Genomic DNA, 16416 nt, shown 5'->3' on the forward strand with positions numbered 1-16416 from the left:
TCGGGGTCAAATATGACACCAAGGTTGCGAAGAGTCTGGTTTAGCCTCAGATAGATGCTAGGAAGAGGGATGGAGTCAGTGACTAGGAAATGGAGTTTGTGGCGGGGACCAAAAACAATGGCTTCAGACTTCCCAGAAAAGGAGAATAAGGAAGGAGTGACAGGAAAGAACATTTAAATATAGTAGAATAGATCCAAATTGAAGGAAAAATTACAAGAATGAATGAAAGAAAGACTAGGCTGAAAGGAGATGGTGAGGAACAAGGAAGGCTAAAAAGTAAGGAAATTAAATATACAATCAGTATGTGTATAATTGTATCAACAACCCCAATGTGCTAATATATTCAGCTTGGCACAACTGGTAATACTCTCACTCCTGGGTCACAAGGTTGTGGATTTGAGCCCCATACCAGAATTGGAGCTCACAATCTAGGCTGATATTTTACTGCAGTACTGAGGGAATTGTTAAAGCTGATATCATTTGAATGGGACATTAAACGGAGGTCTCATCTCCCTGTTTTCTCTAAGAACCCATAGCACTAGTCAAAGAAGAGCAGAGATTTCTCCTAGTGTCCGGCCAACATTGTCAATCATTGCCACCTAAAAAACAGATTAATGAGCTATTCATCTTATTGCTATTTGACAATTTTTACTGGTACAAAATAACTGCCATGCTTACCAACATAACAACAGTCACTGCAGCTCAAAAGTAATTCACTGTACAAAGTAACTGAGACAATTTTATAGTGTGATAAGGTGTTATATAGATGCAAGTCCTTTCTATCTATGTCCTTTCTATCTATTCCCTTATGAGTGCCATGTGACAAAATAGTGCAGTGACATAAAATATGTGGATAATCAAAGTGTAAAGCAGGAAATAAAGTGTATCAAACTAGACCTGAACTAAAGTAAGAAGAGAAATACAATAGGAAAGACACTGAAAAAGCAAGAGAGTTACAGTAGGAAAAGGAGTTTATGCTGTGCAATTATATTCAGCTACTTCCAGCCGTACTTTGAAATTTAAGTTAAAGATCTGTGTTTTGGCTCTATCAAAATAGATCTGAGAGAGAGAAAAAGAAAACACAAGAGAAATCATACAGAAGAGCTTGGGCAGGTATATTTAAACCCTAAATGAAAGCATCAAAATGTTACTGCAGTGTATTTAATAGTGGCAGCTCGCATTGCTGCTGTTTGAGTTCTGACAGTAAATGGGCTCCCTCTGGCAGTGGCTGACGTAGCTGCTTTCCGCTGTTTTACACTATAAAGGATCTGGAGGCTGAGAAACAGCCCAGCACCACCTAAACTCAGCTCAGATTTCATTGCACTGTGCAGTCAGATAGGAAACAACTAAGCAACTTTTAACAATGTTCCTATCCCTCAGTGGAATTGGCTTTGTGCTGGAGTTATGATGAAGAATTTGGGAGTTTTAAGAGCTGTGGGAAATTGAAAGTTTCATAAAGTGAGCAACTCAAGACCTGAGTCAGAAAAAGACACAGCACCTGCCTCTTGGGATCTTTTTTAAGTGCATAATTTGCATTGTACTGAAATTTGTGTAGGAATCTTATTGGGATTGCACATAGAACAGATCCAGGATAGGACTATCCATTTCAGCTGGAATGAAAATGTACCCCGGATTTTTCACAGCAACTGTCTTCTGTATTCAATGGGGATTCATTCTGATCCAAGGTAAGAAATTACTGGAAGAGTAAAGCTCTGATTATTAATCACATATTAATGTGAAATCCTGTGTACTTATTTAGTTTTCTTAATCTTATCGCTTTTACCACAGAACAGTAAGTTTTCAATGGTATGTGAGCACTTCCCAGCCTCTCGCCTGAAGTGTTGACTGTTTTTATGGACATATTCACCCTGGCATTCTTTCAGTGACGAGGGCATTTGGGAACTAGTGCACAATTAAAGTCATAATACATGTATTTAATTAAACACAAATAATGGCTTGATTTTGAGTTCCCGTGTGCTTTCTGCCTTTACTTTACCAACTTTCAGCCCAACTAAGCTATTTGTCAAAAAAGTTGGTTTCTGTTAACCCTTAACCTACTGAACAAGCAGGGGCACTAATGTGGTTAGCAAAGCAAATGTTGTGACTGGCGTGCTCATGGTTTTACACTGAGATCTTGATGACTTGCTTCCCCATTGTCCCAGATATCAAAAACTTATAATTTGGTTTAAAAAATCTTTGAATCTGGGAAAAATAATGTAACAAGTCCATGTCATGAAGAAAAACAAAACTACTCAGTCGATTAAATTGCTTGATTATACCCGTCCAGTGCTGAACTGACGGAGCTAAGGTAATGCAAGTCATAATGGCAAGTGACATAAGACCAATCTCTTCTTCTGTATTGATTTTCAATTAAGTATCAACAATAGGAGGTGAGGCTAATTCTTTCCATCAAATATGTTTTGTCTTTATGTTGAAACTATTTGTATACAAGGGGCACTGACTGTACTTGAAAGAGGAATTCAAACCCCTAAATATGATTCAGGTTGTAAGCTTTTCTTTAAATTCGGGAGATACAAATTGGGCTATAATAATAGGGAAAACTGATTATAGGCAATGTGTCAGAGCAGTCTACAAAGTTGCTTAGGATCAGATATAATTAGTGTGAGGAATACACCAGTAATTACATAACTATATTAGGAGATACAAAGAAAATTTGATATAAAAACAGAGAATGTGGGAAGTACACAGTAAATCCATTGAGATTAATGTTGTGGGTAAAAACCCTTTGCTGAGACCTCCGTCAATCCGAGATACAAAATTGTCTATTCTGATAGACCAGCCATGTATTCCCAAATTTTTCTGGTTTTATTGCCTATATTATTTATAACAATACTTGCATTTATATAATATCATGTTGAAACACCATAAAGGGCTTTATACAATGAGTTGTTTCTGGAGTTCAGTGACTATTGTTATGTAGTTTAAGTGCTGAAGTCATTCTGCGCCAGCAACATGCCCCAAATAACAATGTATTAATAGTTCATATGTTTTTGGTGATAATGGTTGGGGGAGGAATGTTGGCTAAAACTCCAGGAGAATCACAGAAACCCCACAGTGCAGATAGAGGCCATTTCGGCCCATCGAGCCTGCACCTACACATATCCCACCCTATCCCCATGTATTTAATCCCCCTAACACTAAGGGTCAATTTATCATAGCCAATCAACCTAACTCGCACATCTTTGGACTGTGGGAGGAAACCGGAGCACCCCCACGCAAACACGGGGAGAATGTGCAAACTCCACACAGACAGTCGCCCGAGGCCGGATTCGAACCTGGGTCCCTGGCGCTGTGAGGCAACAGTGCTAACCACTATGCCACCGTGCTGCCCTGTTCTTCTTTAAATAGTGTGATGGGATATTTAACACCTTCCTGAATCACTGGTATAGGCAGATAGTCCTCGGTTTACCATCTCATCCAAAGCACAGGTTATATATTTGCTTCTATAAGATTTGGATATGGGTATTTTTAACTGCATTTTTTTCTTAAATTTAAATTTATAAAAATCTAGAAACCATTTGGATTTTAATCAGTGTTAAATTAACAACAACAATAACTTGTATTTATATAGCACCTTTAAAATAGTAAAACGTCCCAAGGTGCTTTACAGGAGCGTTATCAAACAAAACTTGACACTGAACCACATAAGGTGATATTAGGGCAGGTGACCAAAAACTTCGTTAAAGAGGTAGGTTTTAAGGAGCATCTTAAAGGAGGAGAGAGAGGTAGAGAGGCGGAGAGGTTTAGAGAAGGAATTCCAGAGTTTAGGGCCTTGGCAACTGAAGGCACGGCCGCCAATAGTGGAGCGATTAAAATCGGGGATGCTCAAGAGGCCAGAATTGGAGGAGCAGAGATATCTCGGAGGGTTGTAGAGCTGGAGGAGATTACAGAGATAGGGACAGACTAGGCCACTGAGGGATTTGAGAACAAAGATGAGAATTTTAAAATCGAGGCATTGCTTAACCGGGAGCCAATGTAGGTCAGCAAGCACAGGGGTGATGGGTGAACAGGACTTGGTGTGAGTTAGGACACGGGCAGCAGAGTTTTGGATGACCTCAAGTTTACGGAGGGTAGAACGTGGGAGGCTGGCCTGGAGTGTGTTGGAATAGCAGAGGAGCTGAAGCAGGGGCAAAGGCAGGTATTAAATATGTTAATGCTGTTTAGTATTTCCTCCACTATGATAGACAGTCACCATCAGGAGCTCCCAGTTCCAGCTTCTGTTATCTTACTTTATTGAACCACCTGATGCCTGAGATTGTTAAAGGTTTGTTATCTTGGCCTTGAATGTACACTGTGGGTCAATAACATATGCATTTGTCTGAAATTCCTCTCTCCACTGCTTGAACCTTTTTTAAATAAATGAGCTAACACCTCCACTAAAATAATGGACAATAGAATTTCAGACCAATGTTAAGTGTGTGTATGCTATTATTCTGCAACATAATTTCAAGGTCATTATTTTGAAAGCTTTCAGTAATAACATAATTTTGACCAAAAAGTTTCAACTATGTGCTCTGTGATACAGTGCAACTAGAATGAACAATGCAAATAAAATTAATTTTTTTAATGCCAGATTCCTCTCTGGAATAAATTATTGTGAATTCTGAAGACCTTCAACCTTGTGTTGCATACCCTCACTAACAAGTCCGTTCTGAATGTAAACTAGGAAGTGTAACTCATTCCTTCCCTTCCTTCATACACTTCGGTACGGACTCCAGCAGTTGTGATGTAAAATCACATTTCCGCGTAGAATTTTCTATTACTTTGTAACCTCTACACTAATCAGGTGCCACTCTAAAGCGTATAGTTAGCGAACCTGTGCTCCCAGCAGGGAGCCATGTTTGAAGTGAGGATGGGTTCGAGAATTGGAGCCACAGTGTTGTAACCTTAACTCTGACTTGTGGCTCCTTCAAGCATAGCTCCCAATCGGGAGCATGGGACGCTAAACTTATCCTAAAGTGTCATTTGTGTCCTGGAGTTTTTATGTTATTCCCCATAGGAGATGAAATCAAAACTTATAAAAATGTTCTGATGAAATAGCTAAAGATACCATCCTTAGTCACCTGGTAACATTGCAGAAAACTTCCTGTAGTTTGAAGTAAATAATACATGAGAGAAAATATTGTTGCAGCCTTATAACTACCTCAATAGCTTCAAAATTGACAAACTATATTTGGCTTTGAGAAAAATAAAGAGTAAAAGACAGAAAAACATGAACAAATTAACAGTTTCCTCTCAATATATAGTCACTGCACATTCTGTCCCATTATTTTTTAAATACCATGAACCAAAGCACTCCTGCTTATATCCAGGCAATGCACATGCATGGACATCAGGTGAGGAACAGGTCTACTTAGCTGTGATTTCTACTCTCATAGTTCAATAGCTGCTGACACTTACTATTCAGGCTCTCACATGATGAATGGCCATCTTGGTGATGCATCAGAGGTTGCTAGTGCCCATCCAACCACACCATACCATAAATAACCATCTCGTAGCATGAAGAGCTAAAAGAGGAAGGGAGGTAACCAGGCCAGGAACTAGAGAGATGTAAAGACAAAGAATGTTTAAATTACAAAGCAAAATCCATCCATAAATAGTAACAATGAACACTTGGAGATGTTTTATGAAGGGATAAGAAACCTGAAGGTATATGCATGTTTTAACCGGCTTCCAGTCCTTTACAGTATAGTATAAAATATGCTGGAGTGTTCATTAGTGCTGCGATTGGTGAGACATTTGTGGCATGTGTTTGTGCCCTTTTGAGGTTACATAGAAGCAATAGCCTTTGAAAACAAATATCTACTAGTCCCCTTACCCTATTCATTTACAGCATAAATATTAATTCCACTTGCCCCTTTCTATTTGCCATGTGGCCATCCAAAAAGGTTAATCTCAGTCTATCCATTTTTCCATCTTTCCGCTTTGGGAACTCGTTTTACTATCCTTTAAGAGTAAACAGTTTTCATTTAAATTTGTCATAAAATGTGACCACTCTCTTGAAAAACTACTTTTTAAATGGCATTATTAGCAGTAAGAGAATGTGACGGACCACTTCCAACATCTGGGATGAGTGAAATGAGCCAGATAAATGAATAGTGTAGGTAGCACTCAACAACATTTTTACAGTCTAACCACAGAGGGAGTTCTTAAGTTTGTGCTAACAGTATCTGATACTCCTTAGGTCAAAAGGAGGGATCGTTTTCTGTTGATGGGATTAAGTTTTCAAATAGTCCTGACAGACTGATGTCCAAGATCATAAAACTATTGCAGAACTGCTCTAGTTTAAAGAAATTACAAAAATAAACACTCTCCGCATGACCCGCCATAGTGCTGTGAGAATGAATTCCAATAACTTAGTTTAAAAAGCGCAGCGAAGGCAACCTGAAAGTTAAAAGTTAACAGAGGTATTGTTCTAGATTTTGTAAAGACTTGTACCTTAACCCAGACTACTGAATTTTGTTTGAAGGCTTCAGAACACTTTATACAGTACATGCCAGCTAATTGACACCGTGCCAGTGGAAACAGGGCTCACACATTGATTCACTCCTCATGACTTTTGTAATCTTTGCTTAGTAAGAGTAATTGGATAAAAGGAACATTTGCTTGTCATTGAGGTGTTTCTATTAAGGTGCATCTACCATGGTTTTGTGTTGCTTTGAAAAGATTACCTATATATACATATTTTGTATAGTTGTTGTTCACTTTGATTGCACAGTGGTTGAGGGAGAGTGCATTTTACATTGATTTTGTTAGCAAGGCTGTGCATTCACTGGGAGAAATGTATGTTTTAAGACCAAGGGAATTTTATCTTGGTTCCTGAAATTCAATTCGAGAAGGGGTGAAAATGGTTTGGGGGAGGTGGAAACATAGGGGGTTCCATCTACATTCACTGGCAATCCTGCTGGGCAGAGGCAAAGGCTGAACCTCACTCATTCCAATTGGCATATGGCACACAGGTATTTTAGCTACAAATTCGAGGCAGAGGGCAGCAAACCCAGCAGTGAATATTTGACATAAAGTGAGCACTAAGAGGAGTTAACAATAAATAAATTGATTGTATTGCATTTTTAATCATAATTCTCATTCTCCAATCTCAATCAATGTTTATACAAGATTACTTATTTGCCATTAGATATGAATTAAATAATGCGGAAAGGTACCACCTTGAGAGGTACAGAGCCATATGTACCAGAAGATCCCAATTCAATACACAGTCTATGCTGAGTTAGCGGATCTCATCCGGGGAGCCACGATTGGTTTAAGCGATCCTGAGCCAGTGAAGAGAAAACATTCAGCTAGGGCTCCTGCTCCTGATTGTTATATCCAGTGAATCCTGTTGGAAAATGCAGATGTGAACATTGGATGAGAAAAGGATTGGGCTTGTTTGTCCTCCACAGTTAAATAGTCTGATAAAGCTCACTGTCTGGGCCAACAAATGTGGAATGGTGATTTAGGTGAAGTAGTGGATGGCTTTTGGTACCTATGGAATTGTACCCAAGCATAAGTTAGTGCCTGCAGGAGCATAGGGGGAAAAAAAAGCATCTGGGGTAGGGGGAAACCTAAAGGTCAATTCTGACCCGCAGCTGCCCAGCATAAATGGACAATAATGGCCTGAAAGTGGTTTTGGGTGGTAGGGGCCTTTAAATTGCCTGTTTCAAATGGGAGACCACTGTTAATATGTAAATTGGGGTCCTATGACATGCATAGGCTCTCCATTACAATTTTGAGAAATGCTCCTCCTCGCCCCACAAAAATGCACGCTGCTGCCGGCTCCTGCATGGGTCCCTTCACCTCCCCACACCCTGCCCCCACCCTCCACCTCAAGGCCCGGACTGATAGTGGGCTCCACATAAGACCCGGACAATTTCTTGCCCTGCCCAATCATCGAGGTACATTGGAGCATCAGTTCGGCACTCACTGCTCGCCAGATCCATGCAAATGAGGCTCAGGCCTCAAAATGGCTCAGGCCTCATGACAACAACAATGGGTGGTTGGCAAGTGCACTCTGTACGCTGACCTCACGATTTGCACCAAAAGTTAAATTCAGCCCCTAAACGTTAAAACATTTATACATGCATGTCTCTATTTTTATGAAGCCACTGTATAAATACAAGTTGTTTTACTACTGTTGATTATTTAAAAAAATGTTGTGCTTATGTGTGCATCACTTTTCTGCACTTAGAACATGTAAAATATTTATGAAGATTTACCTTGTATGAGATTTTGTAACTTTAAAAAAAACAACACATATTTTAGCAGGGAAAGTACCATCAGAAAATGATGTATAGTCTGTTTTCTGTTTGTGAGAGATCAGATTTATCTTAAAAGGTTATTTGAAATGAGATGCTGCAGCAAGGAAAGTGAAGTAGAAGAGATCAAATAAATGAGAAAATAAAATGACACCATTACAAATATATTATTTATATATAATAGAATATATTGCTAACAGTCCATCCAGTTAATGTTTGATTAAATGATTTGTAGTGAAGTAACAGCAGAACTGAAAGTGACTTATCAGGATTAAGATCCTAATTTACTTAGAAGTGAAACTATTTCTAGTTCATGTTTCCATGTTCAACAATGGGCAATGATGATGAAATCTGATGGGCAGTCTCATTCCTAATTCAGTCCCAGAAGATTCTGTGGTATGTGTCTGAGAGTCCACAAAATGTCAGCGTAGGAATACAGTATCATTTTGGCTCAATTGGAAGCACTTTCAACTCTGGGTCAGAACAGGCATAATCTAAGCTCACACTCCAATAAAATATTGAGAGAGTATTCATTATGAGAGATTCTGTCCTTTGGATGAAATGTTAACTGCAGTCCTGGCTATCTACTCAGGGATGTTCAAAAAAACTAGAGGTTGTATTCTGGAAGCATGAGAGCAAATCTTCATCCAAACCTATGTTGGCGTTTCTGGGCTGATAGCAGTGATGCTAGTGTCTCTGTTATAAAGGAGTACTATCATACAGTTTAACTATCATTTGGAAATTACTCTTTAATATTCAAGATGTAGTAACCACTACTCTCCAGATTGGCAAACATTATCATGGTGCAATAAGATTTTAAACGGAGTAGAGGAAGAGTAGGACTTTGGTGTGCCGATACACAGACCATTACAGATGGCAGTGCAAATAGATAAGGCCATTAAAAAGGCAGACAGGATCCTTCATTTAGTGTCTAGAGGCATAGAATGAAAAAGCAAGTAGGTAGTGTTTAACTTCTACAAGATCTTAGTCAAACTGAGTTGGAGTATTGTGTGTATTTTTGGCCACTAAATATGAAGGATATAAAAGTGATGGGAAAGGTATAGTTTAGATTCACAAGAATGTTATCTTGGACAAGGGTTACAGTTAGTAGAATCTTGAGCAGTTAGAGCTCTTTTCATTGGAGCAGAGAAGAGTTTTATAAGGGCTTGTGAAAGGAAAAAAAATTGCAGGGCTACAGGGAAAGGGCGGGGGAGTGGGACTAGCTGAAGTGCTCTTGCAGAGAGCAGGCACGAGCTTGAAGGGCCGAATGGCCTCCTTCTGTGCTGTAACCATTCTATGATTCTATGATTCTATGAAATTAGAGTGTTGCTTGAAAAAGGATATGGGGAATAACCAGAAGAGTGAGATTAGGTGATTTACATGGAGAAAAACACTGACATAGATTTAATGGGTTGAATGACCTGTTTCTGTGCAGTAACATTCTCTGAGTGTATGATTCTATGCATTTGGTTGGTTTTGACTGGTGTGTTAGATAATTCCCTAGATCACTGCAGGTAACATTAACAAGTAAAAACTGGCTCTGTAATGCCTACAACAACTTGTATTTATATAACGCCTTTAATGAAGTAAAATGTCCCAAGGCGCTGCACAGGAGTATTATAAGACAAACAATTTGACACCGAGCTACATAAGGATAAATTAGGGCAGGTGACCAAAGGCTTGGTCAAAGAGGTAGATTTTAAGGAGCGTCGTAAAGGAGGAAAGAGAGGTAGCAAGGCAGAGAGGTTCAGGCAGGGAATTCTAGTGCTTAGGGCCTAGGCAACAGAAGGCACGGCTACCAGTGGATCACCTCAAGTTTACGTAGGGTAGAATGTGGGAGGCCAGCCAGGAGTGCATTGGAATAGTCAAGTCTAGAGGTAACAATGGCATGGGTGAGTGTTTCAGCAGCGGATGAGCTGAGGCAAGGACGGAGATGAGTGATGTTACGGAGGTGGAAATAGGCGGTCTTAGTTATGCCGCGGATATGTGGTCGGAAGCTAATTTCAGGGTCAAATATGATACCAAGGTTGCGAACAGTGTGGTTCAGCCTCAAACAGATGTTAGGGAGAGGTATGGAGTCAGTGGCTAGGGAACGGAGTTTGTGGCGGGTCTTCTGGCTCTGGTCTTCACAACATTTAATTAGGGGAAATTTCTGCTCATCCAGAACTGGATGTCGGACAAGCAGTCTGACAATTTAGAGACCGTGGAGGGGCCGAGAGAAGTAGTAGTGAGGTAGATCTGAGTGTCGTCAGTGTACATGTGAAAACTGGCGCTATGTTTTTGGATGATGTCTCCGAGGAGCACCTTGTTGATGAGAAATAGGAGGAGGCCTAGATCTATATTTGCTTTCACCTTCATTTTTTTAAATTTCTATGCAAACTGGGAAGTTTTGCATTTCTGCATTTCAGAGATGAATCTCAAATGAAAATAGAAAGGATAGTAATTATATAAAGGAAGAATTCATCAAATACTTAAGAAGAAGCCCTAGGGTCAAAACTGGTGAATACGTCATTCAAACAATTCCCCACAGTGGTAACATATTACTTCTAACAGTCAAATAGTGTATGTGTATTTTTTTTCACATTTTTATATTTTGTACTAATTATTATAATTAGCCATTTTGGAAGGTTTTTATTTGACTGACAGCGTTTTGGAACTTGACTGAGTTCACTGTACATTTTGCGATGTAAGCAAGCCACGTTGGGAAAAATCACTAAAATGCACAGTTAAAATTGAATTCATAAACAAATTAAAATGTGAAGGGTTAGCTAATAAATGAAGCAGACAATGAAAAAGAAAAATGGTTTTATTTTAGTTTTAAGTTTGAAGCGTAGTTCAGGAATAAAGTCCTTTGTCGTTCATTGTGGTGCAATAATATCATTTCAAATCAGAATGAGACTAGTTGCTGTGGCAAGCAATGAATATGCTGCAGAGACAGGAAATAGTCTGTGGCCAGCCTGCACCATAGATAAGGGAATTGCGCAAATTATTCCTACTGCTCTCAAGCCGTGACAAAGGATTTCCTCCTTAAGTGTTGAACAGATTACTGGGTCAGAGCTCAACATTTTATAAGATTTGTAATAGTGTTGTCTCCAATTTACTTAACCTTTAATTCAGAGTTTACTTAAATATGATGTAGCTTTTGGTGAAATTCAATAGCAAATGAAAGAAAGATTTGTCCCAAGTGATGTTCTGACAAATAATTATGTGATATTTTTTATTCTGCTTCAAGTTAAAATGTAAATTGTCAGAACTAAAATGAATAACAATGAGTGCTAATCAGCAATAACACTGCACTACATCAAAGGACTGAGGAACCCAAACCGAGCATGCTTATGGGACAGGACGATAGTATCATTGCCACCTCCCTGGTTTGAACCAGTAAGTCCAGTTTCTGGGTTGACGGTCCGGAAATTTCTCTAAAATGTAAACTCTACACTCAAAGGGGTTGAAATCGAGCTGTGTGACATTAGTAACAAACATGTTAATGCATTTGTGTGAAATTCCCTTAGCCCACTGTTTTAACAAAGACGTGAACTCATTTATTTTGAATGCAAGTGGCGACTTGTCTCAGTTGGTGGCACTCACACATCTGAGTCAGAAAGTTGTGAGTTCAAGCTCCAACCCACTCCACGACTTGAGCACATATTCCAGACGGACCCCTTAGCACATTTCCGGAGGTGCTGGCTTTTGAATGAGACATTAAACCAAAGCCCTGTCTGTCTGTTTGGGTGGACAAATAAATAAAAGACCCCTGTAGCACTATTTGAAGTGGAGCAAAAAGTTCTCCCAGTGTCCTAACCAAGATTCCTACGCCAACCAACAGCGCCAAAAACAATTTCACTGATCATTCATTACATATTCTGTTTATGCCTCTCCTCCGTAATCCAGCTGGGTGGGGCTGCCCTCAACTGATTCCATTCTTAACTGTCCAATCGTAGCCTGAGAATCATCAGCAATGGTTTCTCTTCCCGCTCCTGCACTGTTACCTCTGCAATCCCCCAAGGACCTATCCTTCGACCTTTTCTAGTTCTTATCTACATGCTGCCCCTTGGCAACATCATCCAAAAACACGTCAGGTTCCACATATACTCTGACAATACCCAGCTCTACCTCACCAATACCTCTCTTGACCCCTCCACTGTCTCTGATTTGTCATACTGCTTGTCCAACATCCAGTACTGGAGGAGCAGAAATTTCCACCAACTAGATATTGAGAAGACTAAAGTCATTTTCTTCGGTCCCCGTCATGAAGTCCGTTCCTTAACCACTGACTCCATCCCTCTCCCAGGGCACTGTCTGAGATTGAACCAGACCGTTCACAACTTTGGCGTCCTATTTGATCCTGAGATGAGCTTCCGACCACATAGCTGCTCAATCATCAAAACCACCTATTTCCATCTCCGTAACATCGCCTGTCTCCGCCCCTGCCATTGATACCCTCATCCATGCCTTTGTTACCTCTAGACTTGACTATTCCAATGGGCTGGCCTCCCAATTTCAACCCTCCATAAACTTGAGCTCTTCTAAAACTCAGCTGCCCCATCCTAACTCGCTCCAAGTCCTGTTCACCCATCAACCCTGCACTCGCTGACCTACAGTTTAAAATTCTCATCCTTCTTTTCAAATCCCTCCATAGCCTCACCACTCCCTATCTCTGTAACTTCCTCCAGCCCTACAACCCTCCTAGATCTCTCCACTCCTCCAATTCTGCCCTCTTGTGCATCCCCGATTTTAATCAGTCCACCATTGGCAGCCGTGCCTTCAGCTGCCTAGGCCCGAAGCTCTGGAATTCCCTCCCTAAACCTTGCCACAACTCCAGCTCTCTCTCCTCCTTTAAGACAATTCTTAAAATCTACCTCTTGTCCTAATTTCTCCTTATGTCTTCTTCTTCTTAGGCAGTCCCACAGAACCGAGGATGACTTGCTTCCACAATAAAAATGAGTTTGCAGGTGACCAATGAGTCCAATGCGGGACCTACAGTCTCTGTCACAGGTGGGGCAGACGGTGGTTGAAGGGGCGGGTGGGTGGAGTGCTTGGGTTGATGTGTGCTCCTTGTGCTGCCTGCGCTTGGCTTTCGCTTGCTCCCGGCGAAGAGACTCGAGGTGTTCGGCGCCTTCTCGGATGCTTCTCCTCCACTTTGTGCGGTCTTGGGCCAGGAACTCCCAGGTGTGGATGGGGATGTTGCACTTTTTCAAGGAGGCTTTGAGGGTGTCCTTGAGGCATTTCCTCTGCCCACCTGGGGCTCTCTTGCCGTGCCGGTGCTCCGAGTAGAGCGCTTGCTTTGGGAGTCTCGTATCGGGCATGCGGACAATGTGACCTGTCCATCGGAGTTGATTGAGCGTGGTCAAAGCTTCGATGCTGGGGATGTTGGCCTGAGAAAGAACACTGACGTCGGTGCACCTATCCTGCCAATGGATTTGCAGGATCTTGCGGAGGCAGCGTTGGTGGTACCTCTCCAGTGCTTTGAGGTGCCTGCTGTACATGGTCCATGTCTCTGAGGCATACAGCAGGGCGGGTATCACTGCTGCTCTGTAAACCATGAGCTTAGTGCCGGGTTTGAGGTCCTGGTCTTCAAACACTCTCTTCCTCAGGCGACCAATGGCTGCGCTGGCACACTGAAGGCAGTGTTGGACTTTGTCGTCGACGTCTGCCCTTGTTGACAGTAGGCTCCCGAGGTATGGAAAGTGGTCCACGTTGTCCAAGGCCTTGTCGTGGATTTTGATAATCGGGGGGCTGTACTGTGTGGCAGGGGCAGGTTGGTAGAGGACCTTTGTCTTACGGATGTTTAGTGTAAGGCCCATGCTTTCATACGCTTCGGTGAAGGTGTTGACGATGGTTTGGAGTTCGATCTCCGAGTGAGCGCAGACACAAGCATCATCTGCATACTGTAATTCGACGACAGAGGATGGGATGACCTTGGATCTGGACTGGAGGCGACAGAGGTTGAACAAGGACGTCTCCTTATGTAGCTCAGTGTCAAATTTTGTTTGATAATGTGAAGCACTTTGGGACGTTTTACAATGTTAAAGGTGCTATATAAATGCAAGTTGTTATTGTCATTACGAGCTCTTACTAGGTACAAATTGGCTGCTGCATTTGCTTACATTACAGTGACTACATTTCAGAAGTAATTCAGTGGCTGTGAAGTGCTTTGGGACATCCTGAGGATGTGTTATAGTTCTTTCTTTCTATAGCAAACAGTGGGAGTTCATTAACACATTTGTTGCTAACTTCCCATGGCGTTACTTTAACTGAAAAGCCTGTTTTTCTTTCAAATATAAGACATTATGTTCAATGAATTTTCATTAGCAGCATCAAAAACATCAGAATTGTAGTTATAATCCCACTTCCTGTCCTGCCTGTTTTGCCTGCTATCCAGTTTGAGATATAGCAAAAATTGGCAACCCTATAGAATAGGTGACAAACATGGAAGAAGTTCAAAACTTGTATTATGTTTTGATCATAGGCCAAATGGCCTCCTTCTGTGTTGTATGATTCTATGTTTCTCATATAGTTCTGTTAATCATAGTGTGAACTCCTAAGTGGCTTATAAGTATATGACTATTATACTAGCCTTGACCTAGTGGTTTTCAGTGCTAAGGATTTATGGCCACGATTTTGCCGGTGCTCAGCAGACGTGATGGGTGGCGGGTCAGCTGTGCAATTTAAAATGATTGACAGTGGGTCAGGAACTGAGCAGACCCAACAGGCAGTGGCGGGGGACCCAATTCAAATCATTAGTGGCTTGTTTACAGCCACTTACCAATGCTTTTTTTCCCCAGCTTTTTGAATTTGACAGCTCGCCCATGGGTTTCACACTGTTGCTAAACCGCGTCTGTGAAGCTGAGGCTGGAGGTCACTTGCAATTGAATCAGCTGATGAGTTGACAGCTTCAAATGTCAAGTCAAAGCTCCTAGCTGATTGAGAAAGGTTCCCTTAACCACTGGCTTCTCTAAACTGCATTTCCACTACAGATTTAGAATGATGCAAGTCTTTACACAAGTCTCCATCCAGTATGACCTCACTGCTTCGCCCAGCATTGACAGATCACTTCTGCCATCTCTACTTCACCTGCCATCTATTCCATCAGCATGGATGCACTTTATACTCTCACCTTGGTTCTCAGAATCCCACCACGATCAGCCCCAACACGAGCAGCACCAGGAACACCAGCAGCACCAACAACAACACCACCAACCTTCTCCACAATCATCTGATGCATAGGACAGAGGGAATCAGCATCCGACACATTGCTGCCCGGGAGGCCACGGATGGCCTCACCATGGCCAGATTTACTTCACTTGACACTGTACACCCTGGCTGCCACATGATGCGCCAGGTTTGCACCACCCCACAACAACACCTTAAAGCATCCTTAGGATGCCCAAGCCATTCCTTTCACACTCATCACCATTGCGGGGGTACTGATATGTCTCACCATTCACTGCAACTCACTAAGCCACTTCCAAAGGTGCACACAAATCTGTCAAAGAAAGCAAAGTGTTGAAAATAAAGGTTTCAATGTTTGACACCACATTAACAGAAACTTTACATGAACATTGGCTAAAACACACAAGTGCCTACCCTTGTGTGTTGTTAGTTTGAATGATTGCACTAGGATGAGAGTGAGTGTGAAGGGAGGCTTTGAAATGGGGAAGTGATAATGTAGATAGAGAGGGATGGGTGGAGGTGCAAGGTAAGTCGGTGTGTCTCGACTTGAAGCAAATCTGCTTACCACTGCCAGACTCCCCCGCTGTGACTGGACCTCAAGTCCTGACACCTGGCCTCAAGGCTAGTTCGGGGCTTGTTTAATTCTGGCAGGGAGCAAGGCTGGTTACAGTGGAGAGACTGGTTAAGGGGGTTAGCAGTGGCAGGGTGTAATTAGCTAATGAGCTTGACTCAGTGATAGCATTCTTGTCTCTGAATCAGAAGGTTGTGAGTTCAAATGCCCATTTCAAAACTTGAGTGCATAATCTAGGAATATGTGTCAATGCAGTACTGAGGGCCTGCTGCACTATCAGAGAAGAAGAGCAGGGTGGTCATTTTTAACTTACAGAATTGGCATAAACAGGTTCAGTAGACTTACTGGCCCATTAACCCTGACAATCGTCCCGGTTTTTCAGGCAGTAGGCCCCTTTTA

At 41.6% G+C, this 16416-nt stretch overlaps 1 protein-coding gene across 1 annotated transcript in view; it reads left to right on the forward strand.

Moving 5' to 3' along the window:
- The first annotated feature begins 1281 nt into the window (after window positions 1-1281).
- The window catches only part of kdrl (kinase insert domain receptor like), a 259302-nt gene continuing 244167 nt past the window's right edge, over window positions 1282-16416 (forward strand). The window contains exon 1 of the mRNA XM_085999532.1: window positions 1282-1685. Coding sequence (XP_085855658.1) covers window positions 1616-1685 — 70 coding nt within the window. The 5' untranslated portion in view covers window positions 1282-1615. The remainder of the gene's footprint in view (window positions 1686-16416) is intronic.

The sequence above is a fragment of the Somniosus microcephalus genome, chromosome 1 (genome assembly GCF_052327205.1).
Source record: "Somniosus microcephalus isolate GS21.2 chromosome 1, FLI_Smic_1.0, whole genome shotgun sequence".
Lineage (NCBI taxonomy): Eukaryota > Metazoa > Chordata > Chondrichthyes > Squaliformes > Somniosidae > Somniosus > Somniosus microcephalus.